We start from the raw sequence: 21,016 nt of genomic DNA, 5'->3' as shown, positions 1-21,016 counted from the left end.
GGGGGAACTCAAAATTTGGAAAGGCATACTGATGTTGGGCTAGCTCAACAAACTTAGGATAATCAGGAGATATATGATCATGAGAGTTTGATGGAGTTTGCACCGGTTTTGGAGGGTATTGCACTGGAATTGGAGGAAATAATGCATTCAATAATGAGACCTATTGATGAGAGAAACAATGAAAATTATGAGGTTTCTATATCTCACATGATCTCTCAACATCACACTCAACCTGAATTAGTTGCTCAGACATAAAACTTTGAACTTCCATTTGATGAGGAGAAGTTGGAGCTGGCTAGGTAAGCTTTAGAAGAGGAATGACGTATCCAAAAATCTAAGAAGCATAAAGGAAGTCCACACGGAGCTCTAAGTTATATAAACTCAAATGTTGTGTTAAACTGTGAAGGTAAGCCTCCAGTTGGTATACTTGCAAATGTTAGTGATGGAGCTCCCCATAGGGTGACTAGGGGAAGCAAATCCATTAGCCATGTTTGATTTTTTTAATATGGAATATCAGAGGTGTTGTTGGGTTTGATGCCTCTAATAGATTATTGAATATGTGTTGGATTCACAAGCTTAGATGTTTTGCTATTATGGATCACATGATTGCTGAAGTTAATATCCCCAGAGCAATCATAAAGCTAGGAAACTTTCAATATATTTATAACTGTATTTTAAAATTTGTGGTCTTTTTGGGACAACATCCTGTCTGTTTTGCATTTCAGATCACCATCGCAGTTCTATTTTGGGAATTACTATCTTGATGTATTTATATATATAACTACCTAAATTTCAATTTTTGCATATATGTCACATTATCTATACTTGAAAATTGATATTCACAACTTAAAAATTAACACAGTGATATTTTTTAATATGATATGAAAGATTTGGATGATATAAATGTAGAAAAATACACTTAGATCCTAGATATGAAGATAAATAGAAATTAAATGATATGTATGTAAATGCCCTTTTTTGTATGCATCTTAAGAAGTCGTCTATTTATAATATTCAAACCCCACTTTTCCACCAAGAATATCTAACTATTTTCTTCTAAAAAAACCTCAAAATGTTGTGTTATTGTACTCTAATTATTTAAAATATCTAAAAATTCAACTATTTTGTATCTTTTATCACACACACACACACACACACACACACACACACACACACACACACACACACACACACACACACACACACACACACACACACACACACACACATTTCAAAATAACTTGGTTTAAGTCATCATTTTCAAATTTTAAAAATATAACATATTTGCACACCATTTCTCTATTCTCAATATACAAATCTTCATATATTTTTACAAAAAAATATAAAACAAATAACAAAATAATTAAAAAAAAGTCAATAAAAATCAACAACCACATCTTTTCATCATTTCACAAAACAAAACAACCATCCCATATTTCTCATATTCCCCCCATAACATATCTTCATTTACTCATTTATCCAACACTATTAACCCAAAAAAATTCATCTAAAAGTAAATTCTTCCTTCCATATATTACAATGAATAAAAAATATTAAAACCCAAAACAAAAATAAATCAAGTAAATATAAAAAAAATGAAAATTTACATACATTCCACACCATTCTTATACATCTACATATCCAACCTCTAGAATCTCATATTTACATCAATAACCCTTCAATGTTATAAACATATAGATGAAGATGTATGTCCCACTTTTTAAAGTCAGAGAAAGTGATATTTATTGTATCATCTTAAATGATTAACATCTTATACATTGAGTAAAGTGTCAAAATCGTTCCTGACCAGTAACATGCAGTGCTAAAATATTCGAGCTATTTTAAAATTGAGCTCTAATAGACATTCATGAAGACTGTTTTAGCCCAAACTTAAATAGTTTGCTAACTATTCTGATAGTTTTATAAACTCTGACACGAAAAGATCTCATGCAAACAGTCTGGGTCTTTTTTGGCGCTTTACTCCGTATATATTTATGTAAATATAGAAATTTAAATGTAAGATATGTAAATATATATGAATTGTGTGGTATATATGTAAATGCCTCAAAATCTCTCTCTTCTTTCTCTCTCTATCTCTATAACTGGACTAACTTTTCAAGGGCAACGCAAATTTCTTCCAGGCCCTCCATAATAAAAATAATTACCCCATGCACGATTAACTCCAGCACGAATATCGTAACAGGTCTGATGATCTGCTAAGACACGAAGATTGTACAGAGGAATCAAACTGTTACCCGAATCAACGACCTGTAAATTACGGAAATAAGCCGATCGCCGGAAACCTTCGCCGGCGAAGTGGCCGCTGCCCATTTGGGTGGCGGTGTGGAACGGCGAGCTGCGGCTGTTGAATATCTCTCCCCCGAATTGGACCATATTTGCGCTTTGGGCCAAGTGGCTGAACAGGCTTGAAGGCCAGTAGCCCACCAGAAGCCCAGATCCGAATTGCAGCCACCAATGTCCATGTTTTGGGTCCTGGTCAGTTTTATTAAATAATAATAATAATTTAGTTTACATAAATGAATTATGTGGTGTTTTGTATGAGAGAATGCATAAGTTTTTATTCATATTATTTTTATGAGTAAAATGTCAAAATAGTCCTCTACTATTTTAAAATTTAGCTTTAGCAGTTCTTCGTGGGAACTACTTCAGCTCTTATCTATAGAGTGGGGGCTATTTTGACACTTCAATACTCCGAGATTAAAAACGCCAACATTTGACACTTTATCTTTTTTTTATCCTACTTATTTTATAATGCGCAAAATCATTAAACATTTAATTATTTTTGACATTATTAGGTAAATAAATATATTGTGGGGGATAAAATTATTAGATCGCAAAAACTATATAAGAAAAAAATTATTAAATTTCACTATTTATATAGAGAAATATCAAATTTTAGGATGGACAACTGTTTTAAAACATTTACACTTGTTTTAAAATATGAAAGATTGACGTACATACCACTCAATTGCTATGTGTGTGCGTGTGCGTGTGCGTGTTGTCACCTCCCGAAAGAGCCCTTAAGAGATGCGAGCAGCCCAAGACTTAAATAATGTTTTTCAGCCCTACACCTAGCCAATGTGGGACTATTTGTCCGTGACATTCTCCTCCACCCAATCACGTGACACCCTCATCACGGATCGACGACACCGAGGGTCCCGCTGGACCATGGAGAGTCCACACATTTGACATGCAGTAATCTGCTCTGATACCACTTGTCACCTCCCAAAAGAGCCCTTAAGAGAGGTAGACAACCCAAGACTTAAATACTGTTTTTTTGGCACTACACCTAACCGATGTGAGACTATTTGTCCGTGGCAGTGTGCCTGTAAATGTTATCTGGAAATACTGTCATATGTGTTAGACATCGCCATAGGATTGAACTCGGGTCAGAATGGACTTATGACTGACAATACAGTTGTCTATTTACTTATAACCCTAAGTGGGCAATATATATATATTATTTTCTTAGAAAAAATTACCTTCCACACTAATAGAGTGATGTCGAATTGCTCCCTTCCATAAATAGAGGTAGGAGATATTGCAGCACCAATTGCAATTTTATTTGTTGTCTGAACAAACCCCGAACAAAGCAGGTTGTAGCATCCAGTCTCTTGATACGAATCAGTCTGCATTTTTCATTTTCATTATTAAAAATACAAAAATTACACATTTACCATCATCAAAATACTTCTGATAATACATGTTTAAGAAATATAGCTACATTGTTGTATTTACACTCACAACATTTACACCTATTCTCAAAATTGTTCGCTTTAAAAAGATAATAATGATGGTGTTTTTTTCTCTATGACGTAAAAAATTTGAGCGGTATGCATGCAAATATGAATGTTTATGGGTTAGATACGTAAATACATAAGAGTTGTGGTATGTAGTGTTGGACATGATCGTTAGAAGATTGATAAAAATAGAAGAGTCGCAAAAATATCATTACTCGCTACCACATTCTATGTACATATTAAGGAGCCGTTTGGGGCAGCTTATTTGGATCTCACGTTTTGTTCTCTTATCCGAAAACACGGTTTCATTTTTACACTAAATGTAGGTCGCAGGTCTAACCCTGCGGTCGACCCGAGGGCCGCGCTTCAGGATAAGCTGCTTATCCTGAAAAACACAAGCTGCCCCAAACGTACCATAATTCCTCATTATAGTTACAATAATATTTAAAAAATATATAGCATCCAATTATTTTAATAAATAAATTTTATTTTATTATACTTATTTAAAAATTGGAAAGGATATTAATCATACTTATTCAAAATAAATTCAATAAATTTGAAATCTATCACATTAAGGGTCTGTTTGGGGCAACTGATTTAGTGCGAAGACGTTTTGAAAATGTGTCTGGTCTGTTTGGTTAAAATGTGTTTTGGCAGCTTATGAGTTTTCAGCATTTTCACACCGAACGTGTCTAGGTGCGGTGATAGTTTTCTGGCAGCAGTCCGGCTTTTCCAAAAAAAATAAAAAATTATAATAGTCACCGCACCTAGCTTATCAGCAGATTATTTTTAATCAGCTTATCAGCAGGCCCAAACAAACCCTAAGAAAAAATTGCAAAAACATCCTCATTTTTTAATAATATTTCTTTAATTAACAAAAACTAAAAAAATATTTAAGAAAATGAAATGGATTGGAAGAGATTTCAGAGTTCCAAGCTGCACTGACCGTCCAATAGGTGAAGAATCTTGGAGAGCTGTCGCCATATAGCTGAGGGTTAACCTGCCAAATAATTTGCACCAATTTATTGTCATGATAAATTTGTAATTATTAAAATTATGGGCTTTAAAATACATATATACCACACCATTTTTAACTATTTATGTATCATATATTTTAATTTTTATATTTATATGCATAATAAATCATTCTTCATATTATGTGGTATGTAGTACCACTTTGTCATGTATAAATTTATGATGCCAAAATGTCCTAAATGCAAATATTGAAAGATGGGTGTTAGATATGTAAAAATATAGGATTTTTGTGGTATTTAAGTAAATTACTTTTTTTAAATACACCAAATATCACTATTCCATTAATATAAATAAATATATATATATATATAATGTGGTATTTATGTAAAATTTATAATTAATTGTGTAAAAAGTGCACTTAGAAGAAAATAAGAAGTGAAATTTTGACCTGCCATCCGGCTTCTATGGTATTTAAATCGCCATTGAAGGAGCCAGAGATGACCCAAATCTGTGACAGGCTAAACTCTGTAGCCGTAGAAACTGCAGGAGTCCACACCCCTAAGCTTGCCTTTGCTCCATACCAGTCTCCATTTGCATACCCCACCGCATGCTGCAAATATGAATTTACATTATACCCCCCCCCATTTCCATGTATTTCAATGTCTACAACCTAAATTTTCGTATGATATAAGAAATAGCACTATATTAATTAACTTTAGAAAAGTGAAAAATATGTAAAATTAAAAAGTTTAGGGTCTAAGAGAGGTACATATGTTGGAATGAATGGAGTGATATGTATGAAAGATTATAAAATGTCAAAATTTATCTTTTGTCAAAAAATTATTTTGATGCGGTCATCGTTATAAAAAAAGTGTGGCGTCTCGGACATTTTCTATAGATGTCATATATATTGTATATATAAAAATATGTCAGCACGAATGTCAAAGTAGATGAATGGCTTAGGAAGTAGATGGGGATGATCGAGCATAGTCTTCGATGATTGTCTTAGGATGAATGTTAGCGAGATAAACATATTCTTCAAACGATCGATAGAAGATGTCAGGAGAAGCTCCCGTAGTGTGGTAATCAACACTCCAGGCGAGCGACATTCGGACTAGATATCGATCGAGTTAAGACTTATTAATGATCGACAACTCTCATAGATCGAATCGGCCTCCAGTCTTATTATAAGCAAATAAATCTTTAATTAACAGAAAGTCCCCCGAAAAAGTTAATAATGAGGGGGCTAGTAGGGGTCAATGTCATGAATAAGACACTCTTTTTATCATTCTCTACTGCTCTCTCTCTCTCTCTAATCACTTCATACACTTTTGGATTCAACATCCTTTAAAGAATGGTGAGCATAGAAACGTGGTGTCATCAAGAAGAGGAACCCAACAACAATAGCAAGGAGAGCCCATTCAGAGAAATATAGGAGAAGCGGCATTCACTCAAGAGTTTATGGAAGAATTCTTTCAATAAAGCCTGCAAGACTTGATAACTCAAAATACTAACCAAATGTCAGGACAATTCAAAGAAGTACTAGGGCGGTTGCCACCATAGCAATGACCCTAATTCCAGAAGAAGAGCCAACCTGACAAGAAACATTCAACCCCCTCCATCTGCAAGAAAATCCTAAGAATGGTTTGTACCAAGACAACGACGGATCAGCCCTCGTGGAGGAGAGGAACCCACCAGTGCAGATCGAGGTACAAAGATAGCTAAAAAACGCCTTCTCTCCATAGGAATCTGGAGTTGAACCTTCAGAGAGTTCAAGATGTCGGAATTATACGTGTATAAAGGATGGTCAAATTCTAATGATCATCTTGCGTCGTTTGAATTGCCATACGCCTGTCGAAAATTTTTTATTCCCTCAAGTGTAAGCTCTTCTTCACAACGTTGAGATCAACTTCATTAAAGTGATTTGACGGATTGCCCGAGAGGGGAATCACCTTTTTTGTGGAGTTTAGGAGAAACACTATTCCTAGTCAATCAAAGCTATGTCTCTACCTCAACCACTGCCTCCTAAAGACCTCTATGGGGAACCGCGCCCCCTCCGACAGCCACCTACATGGACAATCTCTCTCACAGCATGAATGCCATGTAAGATGATCGTCAGGATGGCCTTGAGCCCGCAAGGAAACAAGAACCAGGTTAGCTCTCACAATCACCAACTTCTGTCTTAGGCACACTCTCTTCCTACTCACCTCTTCCAGGGATACCTCACCCGCTGGCTTATGCTTCATGTTCAATTCTCCTTCACCAGACATCACCAAAACACGAAAGGAGAAGAACACAAGACAAAAGAAGGTATAAGAAACGAAGACGATGCAATCCTCCCTTGCCCCAAAGCCTATCTATAATGGCCTGGGCAAGGCAATCTAAAGAAGTCTAATTTCGCGCAGTAATATTGTTTATTTATTTCATGTTAAAAAATTCTTTTATCCTCGTGTAGTGCACAACTTTTGAGGATCAAGAGAATAAAAAAACTAAATATGCACATATATAATAATATGTCTGTACAAATCTCAAAGCAGATGAACTGCTTATGAAGTAGATGCGGACAATCGAACATAGCCTTCGACAATTATTTTAAGATGAATTTTGGTGAAAGAGCACCTTGTTTGAACGATCGACGGAAGTCACCAAAAGAAGCTTCCGCAAGGTGTCAATCAGCCTTCGGAACAATCAACGAGAGCACTCTTTTGGACTAGATATTGATTGAGTCAATGCTTATCGAACGATCAACAACCCTCATCGATAAAATAAGTCTTTGGTCTTACTCTATACAAATAACACTGTAATTATAAAAAATCCCCCTAAAAAGTTAATGATGAGGGGGGACTAATATGTTTTTCTGTAATATTGGGTCTCAGTCCTATAAACATGAGTACATGTCATGAATAAGACACTGCGTAATTACAATTTGTTGTTATGTATTTGCAATTTTGCATATCTAAAACCTAAACTTCAAATTAGTGGTTATATGTGTAAATACCTGGGAATGAGTGTCATATATATGTAAATGTCCTTCAAAAGGTTAAATATGCAAATATACACAATGACCATAACAAATATATAATTCTTCCTTTAACCCAATTTCATGCATAACAAGGTTATAATGCAAAAAGAAAAATTAGCTCAACAACTTTGTCATACTCAATAGACATCATTTAATGCTCTCCAGTCTATTGAATGATTTTGCAAATTTATTCACAGGAATACTTATATTAATAAATAATATGTTTGCATTCCATGATTCTGTTCCTGTCGACCACTACATCAGCACCATATATGAAATAATTACTTTTGGTGCATTTACATACTTACCACCCTATTCTTATGTATTTACATATCTAACACTTACATTTAATTTCCTTACATTTATACCACTCAGCATAGTTTCATCACTACATAGGTGAATACAATGGAATTGAGTGGTAATGATAAATATTCGTTATTCTTTCTTAATTATGTATTTGCTTAAAGAAAGAGATATATATATATATATATTAAAGAATGGTCAGAATCTATTATACGAGTCTTCAATCACCTTCACATGCTTAACTATTCGAGGAACACAATCACTACCGACAAACTAGCTAGAGAGGGATTCCGACTCATGACCTTAAGAGACTTATAACCTTCAAAGAGGCTGCACTAATATATATATGTTTGTATGTATGCATGTATACATATGCGCGCGCGCACACACACATATATATATATATATATATAAATCTAAATCATCACTTTATAAAAAAAAAAGGAAAAAGCAGCTCTTTAAATCAACATCAAAATTTAAATCTACAAAAATTACATACATGACATTCAAAATATTGTTATTTACAAATTAAACACGCTCATTCATATATTTTTAAAATTTTTTATTATGAAATAATTCCAATCATATTTTTTATTTTTATCAAATTCACAACAAATAAATCGGTTTGATCGTTCAGAAAATAAAGATGAGTGTTTGAGTTGTAAATAGCAATATTTTTTTTTTTTGCTTTGGATGTAATTATCCCAAAATTAAACTTTTTTTTCCAAATTTATTTATAAATTATACTGACCTCATGGCCGCCGCCGGTGGAGTCTCGCCGGATCACAGCCGCCGGCTTCCTCCCAAAGCTCCGAATCGAACTCGCCCTCAAAACATCACTCTCCGTAGCTCTCCTCACAGCAATCGTTCCCTCCGGGCACACCTCGCCGGAAATCCTCCACCTCTGCACTTCATCTCCCACCTCCACTTCGCCGGAAAACACATCCCCTCCCGGCATCTCCGGCGAATCCTGCAAATAAAAACACAATCTTTCTTCAAACCAACTCCTCAAATCCCATAAAAATCAAATCTTTCTCACCAATAGCTTCGTCCCCTTCAGCTTCGGATGATCAAACGCCGGCTGAAGGTGCGAAGGCACGCAATCAATTACATCGCCGTCAGGACTCTGCAGTAAAGGAAATAAAAATCGAATCTTGAAAATTACAGAAGAAGAAGAAGAAGAAAGAGGTATAAAAAATGTATTTTTTTTTGTTGCAGAGAAAAAATAATGCCTGAATCGTTTTGATGGCAGGTTTAGTGAGCTTCTGAAGATGAGTGAAGAGTTCTTCGTTTTCCGGCGGAGATTTGGTCTCCGGCGAAGTGGCGGCGGAGGGGGGAACGGGGAGGAGGAAGAGAACAAAGAAGGTGATGATTGGTAGGGAGAAGAAGTAGCTAGAAGCCATTTGAGAAGAATTTTGAGGAGGGATTTGTTCTACAAAGGAGCTGTCTTTATCTGGGGAAGAAGGGTGTGGTTGTCTTGTTGTGTATTTTGCATTGTGGCCCTCTTGCTAAAAAAAACTTGGTTGGGTCTTTGTCATCATGGAATTCAACGACAGCTAAAGAGGAGCCGTGTAATTCGCTAAAGTTTATGACACTCACTCTCTCTCTCTATCTCTTCACTCACACACTCTCTCTCTCTCTCTCTCTCTCTCTATATTTTAGCTCCCAAAGCAAAGAAGAGTAAAGGCTCGTAAGAAAAAAGTGAAATTTACATTCTTTATGTGTTTTTATATCGCACAGCTAAACCTCTGCATTGGGTTTCAAAAATCAACATGATAATGCGTATGGTTCGAACTCCACTCAAAAAAATTCGGGTTCGGGTTGACATAAATAGGTTTGGAGTTGGGTTCGGGCCAAAGAATCGGCTTGTTTACTATTTTGGTCGGTTCTGCTTGATTCGATTCAAGTCGGGTCATTTTAGGGTCGAATCTGACCTACAGACCCAAATTAACATTCTTATGTGTCAAAAATTGACCCTACAGGTCAACACGACTATAACTCAACCAAAAAAATCTGGGTTTAGTTTGACCCAAATATTTTTCGAGTCGGTTTCGGGTCAAAGAATTCTACTGGTTTATTATTTGGGCCCGATTTACGTTGACCTGATTCGAGTCAAACCCGAACCCGACCCGCCGACTCCAATTGACGCCCATATATTTATAGTTATAAAGATATTAGTTTGGTGTTTTAAACTCTTGCATGAAAAATTGAATTTTACTTTTAAAAAATTGATAATAAAGGTACTTTTAATGTGATATTTAAATATTGAGTGTTATCTATGTAATTATAAAAATTTAGGTGTTAAATATGTAAATAAATTATAATTAAGTGCCTGGTATGTATGTAAATGTCTCTTTTTTTTCATGTGAATAAGTTGACATATATGTAATAATTGAAATTTAAATATTAATATATAAATTCCACAGCTGTGAGATTCTTTTGGAGTCTTCCTTTCACTTCTCCCCAGGAATTCTCTAATGTCAGCCTTGATACTTGAAGTGCTATAAGAAATTGCTGAGATTCTGATGGACATATTAATGCTATTTTAATGTTTTGATATATCTATTTTATGCTATATTATTAAAAAAATAATTAACTAATTTATAAATTAATATTAAAATTATTTTTAAAAGTATTACAAGTTTATGGCATTGATAAGAGTTGATTGAATAGTAGAAATATGGATGAGATGGTGATTAGATAGTTGGGCATTTTCTTTCATATTTGATTTTTTTAGGTTAGATGTGTAAAAAACTCAAAAAGTTTGGGTTTGGGTTGACCTGATTAATTTTTTGGGTCTTGTTTAGGTTAAAAATCCTAACCTGTTTAGTTTTTTAGTTTGGGTTCAGTTGAACAGCCAATAAATTGACTTGAAATCGATCCCCCCAAACTTCAAATTGACTCCATTGATCATCTAGCGGTTATTCCTTGTGTTAAATGTGTTGTATGGTTCAAGTTCGGTCGATGGGGTGGTTCCCGGGCTCATAGATTAATCTTATTCCACAAAATTTAGATGTTATGAGTGGAAGAAAACAAAAGACCGCTTACATGAAAGTGCCCTCATGTTTATACATAATATGAGGGCAAAAAATAAATTATAATATTGCCCTTGAGTACAGGATTTTTTTGATATTATGATCTTCTTATTTAGCCCACTGGATTGTCTTGAGATCCATGAAGACCATTTTTTAGTGTACATATTAAGTTTTCCAATTTTTCATGCTTATTGATATTTACAACTGTGATAATGGCAACAAAACATGAGCACATAATTCACTATTGATACTTCATGTTAAGCGCTCTGTTCTGGCATCCTTAGCGACATCAACTGTTAATCAAACCCTGGATGGTCTACCAATTACCCCTTAAGGAGATTGTCGTTATTGGGTGGCAAATCATCTCTGGGGTTGAAGACCATCGTCGTACACCATTCATGAAGCTTTTCATTTTTAAGTGGCCAATAATCTCAAGGGTTGAAGACAATCACAATACATTCTTCAAAGAGCTTGTTGCTGCTGGGTGGCGAATCAACTTTGGGGCATAGGAGCATGGTTCTAACCTTTCACTTGCCTGGGTCCTCAGTAGCCCAGTCAAACCTCCGTCTTAGGTAGTGTCCCCTCTATGGGAGGAAGCCAAGACTCCTCTCTAGAATGATTGTTGTTGTACCATTCGCGAAACTTGTCGTTACTGTGCAAAGAACCATCTCTAGATGTTCATCCGATCCGAGCTACGGGGCTTGAGCTCGTTGTAAGAAAAGTCTCATGACTAGTCCTTGGAATTGTTTTATCGATTGGACATCTATGACGTCGTTGTCAATTATTTTTTTATGTCATTAACCAATCCGACACTCTTGACATGTTTGTCGGTTTTACTACGCATGTTCGAGTTCCCCAAGTGCTGAGTGACCACCAGCATGCATGAATTTTTTGAGCATGTCAAGTCTTGACTTGTGTGCATTCTCATATAGAAATACAAGATATCATTGTACCCATGTATCATGGAATAAGTTTGAAGGAACGTGAGACCATAATGCCACAAGAATACAACCACCTTGACATAAGGCTGAAGACCACTATTAATAAATTAAGTTCCTCCTTGAAACAAGTAAATAACTTTGTTAATATAATTTAGTAGATGGTAAGAAGTAGGTGGGTTGTGTTTCTATCTATCTATCTATCTATTTATCTATCTATCTATCTATATGTGTGTGTGTGTGTGTGTGTGTGTGTGTGTGTGTGTGTGTGTGTGTGTGTGTGTGTGTGTGGTATATCATGAAAAAATTTCCAACATACTGCAAGAATCTCAAAGCATGACACGGATTTTGATGCACTTTGTTGAGCAAGACGTTCAAAATTTGATCCAGAGCTCCGATTTCAACAGACTTATATTCAAAATATCAGCTCGATAACACAAACACAATGATACTTAAATTGGTCCAATCCGAGTCAAATCAAGCTCATATCAAGACATTACACTATTTTTGAAAGCTTCCTGGGCAAATTTGAAAGATCAAACTTACTTCAAATCGTATGAGTATATAGTCGAATCGAGCGTCTCGACAAGATAAATCCAACGAGCTCAAATCCGCTCCATTCCAACATCATTAAAACTCTCCAATGCACCTTCTTTATGTAATTTTTTTTGCAGTCAGTGCAAGAGTAATATTTCTAGATTCAATATGTGATCTATTGTTTTTATTCATAAAAACAAACATAATCAAACAAAAATTAGAAGTCAGTCCTTGTATTTTTTTCTATATCAAGATAAGAAAAGCTACAAAAAAAAAAAAAAAAAAGAAAAATTGTGGCCTTTAGTATGAATTCAAGTCCACATGTTGCCTATAACTTTCCTTCAACCTGAATAGTATTGAAATTTATTGCATAAATACCTGAAATAGATTAGGAAAGATATAACAACCTGACCCCAACATTTAACTTTGCACTGTTTAGTGATTACTTTTTGCAAAAAGGACCTAATTTTTCTAGGAGGATTTACATAAATAACCCTCATTTAATTTCAATTTTTACAAACATATACTATCTTGCGTATGCACGAAAAGGTGTAAATATAAAATGGTAGATATGCAAATACATAGGAATTAGGTGATATGTAATATTCAAGTGAAATTAACTTAATGATATAAATTCTGTAGTCTTATGAATAATTTTTGTAACTACTAGGAATAAAATGAACCCAAGTATTGATCTTCCATGTTTCATTTCAAATGGTTATTATCATTAAATCCATGTGTGACCATCTTAGTTCTCTCTGAGCCTATAAATAGACCTAAACTCAATTTATTTCGGGAAGTATCTACAACTAATTGTAATGATAGTTAATGGTGGGGTGCTTACGTTCATTCATAATTGCTGACGTTAGACGTGTTGTGTGTCAGAAAATTTACGCCGGTAGAGTGATGATTTAATGTTTTAGTGTTGTACGAAGATCCAATCACACAAATATAAAAGAAAAGTAGCCGGAGGAGTCACCAAGATTTTTATATTGCAAAGCTTCAAAAGAGGAAAAGTCATGGGGTCTAGCAGGGTCAAATTAAGTTAACAATTATATGTTTATAAGTTTGGAAACACCATTCTATCACAAAATGGAAAATGGGGTTAAAATCTTGTAATGAAAACTACAATTTTTTCGTTATAGCTCAAAAAATATAAGTGCTAGGAAATTGAACGACAGTTGTGGTCTGGCTATAATGGTTGCAAGCAATTACTGACGTCGATTGGTGGTTGTTGACGACAGATGAAAATGACAGGCAGTGGTAGATGGTGGTCGGTGATTACGGAGACCGGTGGTCGACAGTGACTGACAACTATGGAGGTCGGTGGCTATTCATTAGGTCTTCTCTCCATAATGAGCTCTAGAATTTCATTTCTCTCTCTTCTTCTCCTCCCCTCTCAATTGAAAAATAAGGGGCATATTTATAGCCATTTAGATAAGGTATTTTGGTCTTTTGACGAATAACTTACATAACTATTTGATCAGACGATCAATGATGATCCCCATGATCATATTAATTATTTAAGGACTTTTATGTCTTAATGTCCTCAAAATTGAATGATCATAGACTAGTTGGTTTCCTTTCATCAAAATGCTCAATTTGATTATAAAATGTCAAGTTTGGATTTCATTTGACCATTAAATTGATGATCCAAAACTTCTAATTGTGCTTTGCCGACTTAATTTAAGCTTGTGTTGACCCATATCAACCCATTTTGACATCACTGATTTTGTCTTGACAAGGAAGTCATTATGACTATAACTTGTCGAAATTAGGGCCGGATAATTTGGATTTGAATATCGAGCATTTCCTGTTAAAAAATGCATCAAATTTCGTGCCAGATAAAAATATGTTGGAGACATATCAAGAATAAATATATATAGAGAGAGAGAGAGACACACACAATTCTTATGTATTGCCATATCTAACCCAAAGTTTCATGAAAGTGTAAATATCAAATTTTGGCTTTTACATTTATAAATACATTATAAAAATTGCGTCGCATGCATGTAAACCTCCCTAATATGTTTATATTACCTCTATTCATAATGACAATAATCCTTTAATTCCAAATTTAAGGAGAGAAATGAAAATCACCAACACAACACAACATCTCCTCTTAATTTCATCCTCTTATGCATCTTCACTGACTGTCCTTCCAAGCTTTGCATCTGACAGCAGCCAGCAATGATGCTGGCCACTTCAATGGCACACTCTCTCTCTCTCTCCCTCCCCCTCCTCTCTCTCTCATCTTAAATTCTTCGTGCACAGCATTTAGTCACGAAAAGAGAGGTGAGAGAGGCATCTTTCCTCTATCTCTCTCTATCTAACTATCATTTTAAGAGGACTCATTAATTCTTAGTGCACAGAATTTAGATCAGGTGGTGAGAGGAGAGAGGAGAGAGGAGAGAGGAGAGAGGAGAGGACCACACTGAGTCCATCTTTAAGTGGAGGGTAAGTTGGCAGAAATAGGCTACCATAAACAATGCTTTGCAGAGCTGGGATTGGGACTCTTTAGACGATTGATTCCAATCCCACTCACAAATGAAAATGAATTAATCTAATTTACAATCTTTTTTTTTGTTTTTTTAAGGAGCATTTACATATACACCTTACAAGTTTTATGTATTTACATATTTGATATCCAAGCATTCATATACATATTTGCATGCATATTGCTTAATTAAGATTTAAGAACGCATAAAAAACATCACCATTATTAGTTCTTTAAAGTGCAATGCATATTTTCATAGATAAGTTTATGACAATGTTGAATCTAAAAGTGTATTATAAACACACTCAATGAATAGAACGTTCTACCATGAAGTGATGGGAGAGATATAGAGCACAATAGGAGATAGTAAAAGAGAGTGTCATTTATTCATGACATGGTCTCATATTTATATACATATGTCCCGACATTATAAAAGTACATATTAGCCTCCTCATTACTAACTTTTATGGGAGAATTTTTGGTAATTACGGAGTTATTCACAAACAATAAGACCAAAGACTAATTCGATATATGATAGTTGTTGATCGTCTGATAAGTCTTAACTCCATCGATATCTCTCCAAAAAGGAGTCATCTTTCGATCATCTTGAGGACTAATCATCGCCCTACGAATCATCTCCCGGCACGTTCCGCTGATCTTTCCGAGAAGAGTCCTCCATTGCCAACATCAGTTCAATACGGTCGTTAACAGCTATGCCCGATTGTCAGTGTCATCCTCCCGAGTCGTTTATCAGCCTTGAGATTCGTGCTGACATATTTTTATATATACATATTTAGTACCTCAATTCTCTTGCTCCTCGGAAGTTGCACAATACAAGAGAACAAGAGATTCTTTTTAATATATTTGAAATAGTTAAATGAAATTATTGCACAAAAAAGGACTTCTCTGGATTTTTTGTCCCCGAACCATTATAAATAGGTTTTAGGGCAATGAGGGATTGCACCATTTCCTTTTCTTCTTGCTTTTTAGACTTATATTTCTTTTTTTCGTGGCTGTCGCGATGTCTAATGAAGGAGTGTCATCTGTCGACAAGAGCGCTATTCTCAAAGCAATGAGTGACATACGGGCGAAGACTCACAAATCTGATGCGAAGCAAAAAGCAACATGCAAGGCTTTCGTGAGAGATTTGAGCAAGAAGTGAATAATGCTTGGGTCTTGAGCGAGGGGAAACGGAGATTGAACTGGGACTTCAGGTTTTTTTTTGTAGCTCCATCACAGGGGTTGAAAAGCATACCTACGATCGTTTTTAAGGACACCCATTAAAGGTGGCCACTCTTACCCAAAGGGAAGGAATGTCCATTCAGGCTGCTGCAGGGACTATGACTCTCCAGGGGTCGGAAAGCTCCCAGTTAAAGCTGGGAGTCAGCATCAGTCGCAAAATGGTGTTTTTTTCTCCATGGGTGTAGAACTGAAGGAGATCAGTGAGGACTTCGTCACTTACACCACTTTTGAATGGTGTCGAGTTTTGGGTATGTACTTTGAATCATGTTTTTATTATCTCTTGTGTAGTTACATGAGCTCTAACAGTCTCTTCTACTTCCTCAAGCACTGACGACGACCTTGAGGGCGATTTGGCCTCTGTGGATCAGGCTGGGGAGGGGAGAAAATGCTAATGAGCAAGTTGATTTGGAATAGGGGACCATGGAGCTGGACGTTATAGCCCAGAGAATAGGGGAGATTCCTCCCTCAAGTGGAGGCAGGAGTGTGAGCTCCCAAATTTCTCACTGTGCGACAACAGAGGAGGCGACACCTAGGGGGCATTGGATGTATGCCGAATTTCTGGTGCAATGCCTTGCTGAAATGGAGTCGATAGATGTATATCTATGTGTGTGTGTGTGTTATTTTTTAAAAGAAATACTCATTTTCATGCATATACAAGGTGATATATATCTTAAAAAAACTGAAGTTTACAGGTTAGATATGTAAATACATAAGAATCAAATATTATTATGTAAATTTTCCTTTTTTTGTTGTGATTATTCCGCCTATCACATGTGGTTGATTTTGCTACTCTTCTAGCATTACTGCCCTCTTAGTTCTATCACCAACTGTTGCTTTTTAAGGATCATTTTTATTTTTTTATCTTTATTTTATTTATATTTTGATTTAATACAAAATATATTTATCATATTAAAATTAAAATTATTTTTTAAAATAATCAAAACAGTCAGCTGGTTGTTTCTTTTTCTTAAGGAATATTATATACATATCACCCAATTTTTATATATTTATATATCTAACATCTTATCTTTGCATTTTATATTTATATCACACAATTTTTTCATATGACATGAAAAATATCATTTTTGTATATTTTTAGAAGGTGAAATACACATTTTCATTCACAGGAAAAGATGGTATTTATGTATAATTATATGTTAAAATTAAAGTTTTTGTGATAGATATGTAAATATATAGAATTGAGTACTGGTATATAAATCCTTTTTTTTTTGTCTTATAGTGATTCATTGTCTTTCACTCTTTATATATTTTGAATAAAACTTCATTAAAATGTCATAATAATTACCAAATTCAATGATAAAATTGCGAAGAATAGTAAAATAAAATAAAATAATAATAATAATAATAATAATAATAATAAGATTTTACATGAAAAATTAAAAATTGAAAAAATCACGAGGAGATGAGAAGAATTTACTATATCAAATAAGAAATTATACGTTGAGATTGTTACAACAGCAGCAGCAACAACAACAACAATAACAACAACATTTTTTTATCCCACTAAGTGGGGCTGGCTACATGTATCCTTTTTCTCCATTGAGTCCTGTTGAGTGTCATATTTTCATTTAATTCTAATAAATTAAGATCAATTTTTATACAATATGCACAAGACTTTCTAGGTCAACCTCAGTCTTTCTTAACATAAGTCGAATATAAAATCTTAACATAAGTCGAATAAAGTCGAATATAAAACATCTACTCTTTTAATTGGATCATCAGATGATCTATGTTTAATGTGGCGAAACCAACTAAGACGACTCTCTCTAATTCTGTCCACCACTGGAGCTACAACGACCCTATCATGGATATATTCGTTTTGCATCTTGTCTCTAAGTGTAAAGCCACTCATCCACTTGAGCATTCTCACCTCGGAAACACTTAACTTAGTTTTGTGCTTCTCTTTTGAAAGCCAACATTCAGCGCCATAGAGCATTGCAAGTCTCACCACAATCTTATAAAATTTCCCTTTTAGTCCAAGCAATACTTTTCTATCACACAATATGCCCGAAGCATTCCTTCACTTCAACCGACCAACTAGAATTCTACTAATAACATCCTCATCTATATCACCATCACTTTGAACAATAGACCCGAAATATCTAAAGTGTTCACACCTTTTAATAATTTGATCACTAGAGCTACTACTACTAAAATTACATTTCATGTATTCAATTTTTGTTCTACTCAAACAAAGGCCCGTTTCTTTAAACATGAGTGACTAGTATAAAATCAAATTAAAGAAATCAAACATGAGTGGCTTGTATAAACATAGTAGGTATCTATAGATAGATAAAAGACTCATTTACTTAAGATAATCATGCATATTCTATTAAAATTTCATGCATTATAAATTGAATTTCTATAATATCTTTATTTTAATGTCTTAAGGAATTCATTGGATACTAAATTTTAATAAAATTAGTTAATATTTCAAAGAAAAATTAACTAATAACTACAATGAAAATTAAAATTAAATTTAAATATTTGTTATTACAAAAACCATCCATGTGATCATTAAAAGCAAATTAATTAAGGTATGCCTAAGTATGGGCAAGGGTAGATGGACATTAAAACTTAAGACTTTTGTGTGGTACATAAATTCAAAATGGTGAGTACAATTATTTATTTTCAAAGGAGACAAGCTATTAAAAGTTCATTGGAAAGAGAGAGGAGATTAGAATAAGGGGAGGTGCTTTAAAAAAGGTCTTAAAAGTAGAGTTTAGATAGAGTTATATATTAATTACAGTTTTAGTCAAGGTTGAATATTTTAATAACAGTTTAGCTCATTTAATTAAAAGCTTCTTTAATGTTTAAATTGAGAGAGAGAGAGAGAGAGATGTGAATTCAGATCAGAGAGAGAGAGAGAAATGTGAATTCAGCTCAGTTTAACTCGAGGATTGTTAATCGCTCGAAAATTGATTCGAATTTTGAGACAGATTTAGATTCGATTAAAATAAATGGGCAAAAATTTTGGATTAAATTTTTTTAAGCCAATTTTGAGTGATACATGAATCACCTTGGAATGACTCGAGATTAGCTCATAGTATTTTTTATTTATAAAAATTATATATATAATGCTAAGTAAAATTGAATATAATGAGACAAGGGCCAATTTGGAGCTGATTTTGAGGTGGAGCGGATCCAAGTAACTCAATTTGAGTTATTTAGTTTCAATTTTGAGCCATATCGAGCCGATTTCGAGCTTAAACTGATCTAAATAACTCAATGAGCCGGCTCATACCACAACTTAACTCGAAATTAGATCGTTAACTTCCCTCCCTACACACATCTCACCTCACCTCTCACTCTATGTACATATATATAGTTAGACACACACACACACATCTATTTTTTTGCTTATTGTTATATTTCTCTTAAAGTCTAATGATTTTAATGCTTGGATTACTTTTGTTCCATATTGGTTGGTGGAAAAGGAGACCCACCAGAGAAGCATGCATAAGTGGGGCCTACACAAATGCAAATATAGAGGAAATGGAGACATCTTTATCATAAAGCAAAATGAGTTTAAGTGGGATCAATGGATGCCAACTTTTTGGTCCTTCAAATTGTTAAAATACTACATGCTTTTCAAGATGAAGGAAGGCCCTTTCAAGAATTATATAAAAAAAAATGAGTCCTTTTTTTTTAAATAAAAATAATAATAATAAGGGTTAGGGGGGAAGCCCAACAATTCCTTGGCATGCAAAAAAGATAACTATATTATAAAATTACTTATCTAAATTATCTTGTTAGTTTAATTAGGTTTATAATATTTTAACTAAAGCAATAATGTGCTAAGAGGAGAGCTAATATTACATAATTAACTATTGATGTAGCAACTAGTGTGACATTTTTAAAATTAATTATTTTAATTAGTGAGTTATTCTTTATTATTCAATCTATTATAAATAGAGCATAAGAATAAAAATTTCTTCAAATCAAAATGCATAAAAAATTATGATAAAAAAGGCTATCAATTTAAATTTTGGATAGAATAACACTAAATTAAAAAAAAATTAAAATAACAAATGATTAATATAAAACACTAAATTGGAAAATAAAAATAAAATAATAAATATAAAACTCTAAACTATAAAAATAATAAATAATAAAGATAAAACTGTAAACTATAAAAAAAATGAAAATAAATAATAAAAATAAAACAAATAAATATAAAACTCAAAACTATAAAAAATAAAATAAAAATAAAAACTCTGAACAACATGAGCACCACAACTTGCACGCTTCCCGATGCTCAAACAACAATGTTCTCTTTTATGTATGTCAGAAAAGCTTGCTGTTCTCTAATAGTTCTTGTTCGGTTCATTAAGTAGTTCGTGTTCAACTCGTTTGCTAGCATGAACATTTTTTTTTTAAGATCGATTTATAAATGAGTCGAGCACGAACAACTATTTGTTGGCTCGATTATTAATTAAATAGAAAAACTATTGCATGTTAGCCCCTTCGACATAACTTGGTCCTTTCTTGCATTAAAACCCCTTGACCAAAATAGAAATATAATAAATCCTTTAATAATTTTACTTATTTAATCACTGCTCAAGTTCACAGCATTTATATATATATATATATATATATATGTATATGTATATGTATGTGTATATGTATATGTATATGTATATGTGTATATGTATATGTGTATATGTATATGTATATGTATATGT

At 33.9% G+C, this 21,016-nt stretch overlaps 1 protein-coding gene across 1 annotated transcript; it reads right to left on the bottom strand.

Moving 5' to 3' along the window:
* Positions 1–1,398: 1,398 nt before the first annotated feature.
* Positions 1,399–9,613, bottom strand: LOC110030877. The gene is made up of 7 exons (XM_020733835.1): positions 9,294–9,613; positions 9,101–9,187; positions 8,813–9,031; positions 5,185–5,346; positions 4,708–4,761; positions 3,504–3,650; positions 1,399–2,493 (listed from the first exon to the last, which is right to left on the bottom strand). Exons 1-7 carry the CDS (start codon positions 9,462–9,464, stop codon positions 2,116–2,118), a joined length of 1,218 nt encoding a protein of 405 aa, XP_020589494.1. The 5' UTR covers positions 9,465–9,613; the 3' UTR covers positions 1,399–2,115.
* Positions 9,614–21,016: the final 11,403 nt, after the last annotated feature.

This window comes from Phalaenopsis equestris, unplaced genomic scaffold (genome assembly GCF_001263595.1).
Source record: "Phalaenopsis equestris unplaced genomic scaffold, ASM126359v1 Scaffold000761, whole genome shotgun sequence".
NCBI lineage: Eukaryota > Viridiplantae > Streptophyta > Magnoliopsida > Asparagales > Orchidaceae > Phalaenopsis > Phalaenopsis equestris.
Note: the sequence above shows the minus strand (reverse complement) of the source record. Positions and strands in the feature narration are given on the sequence as shown.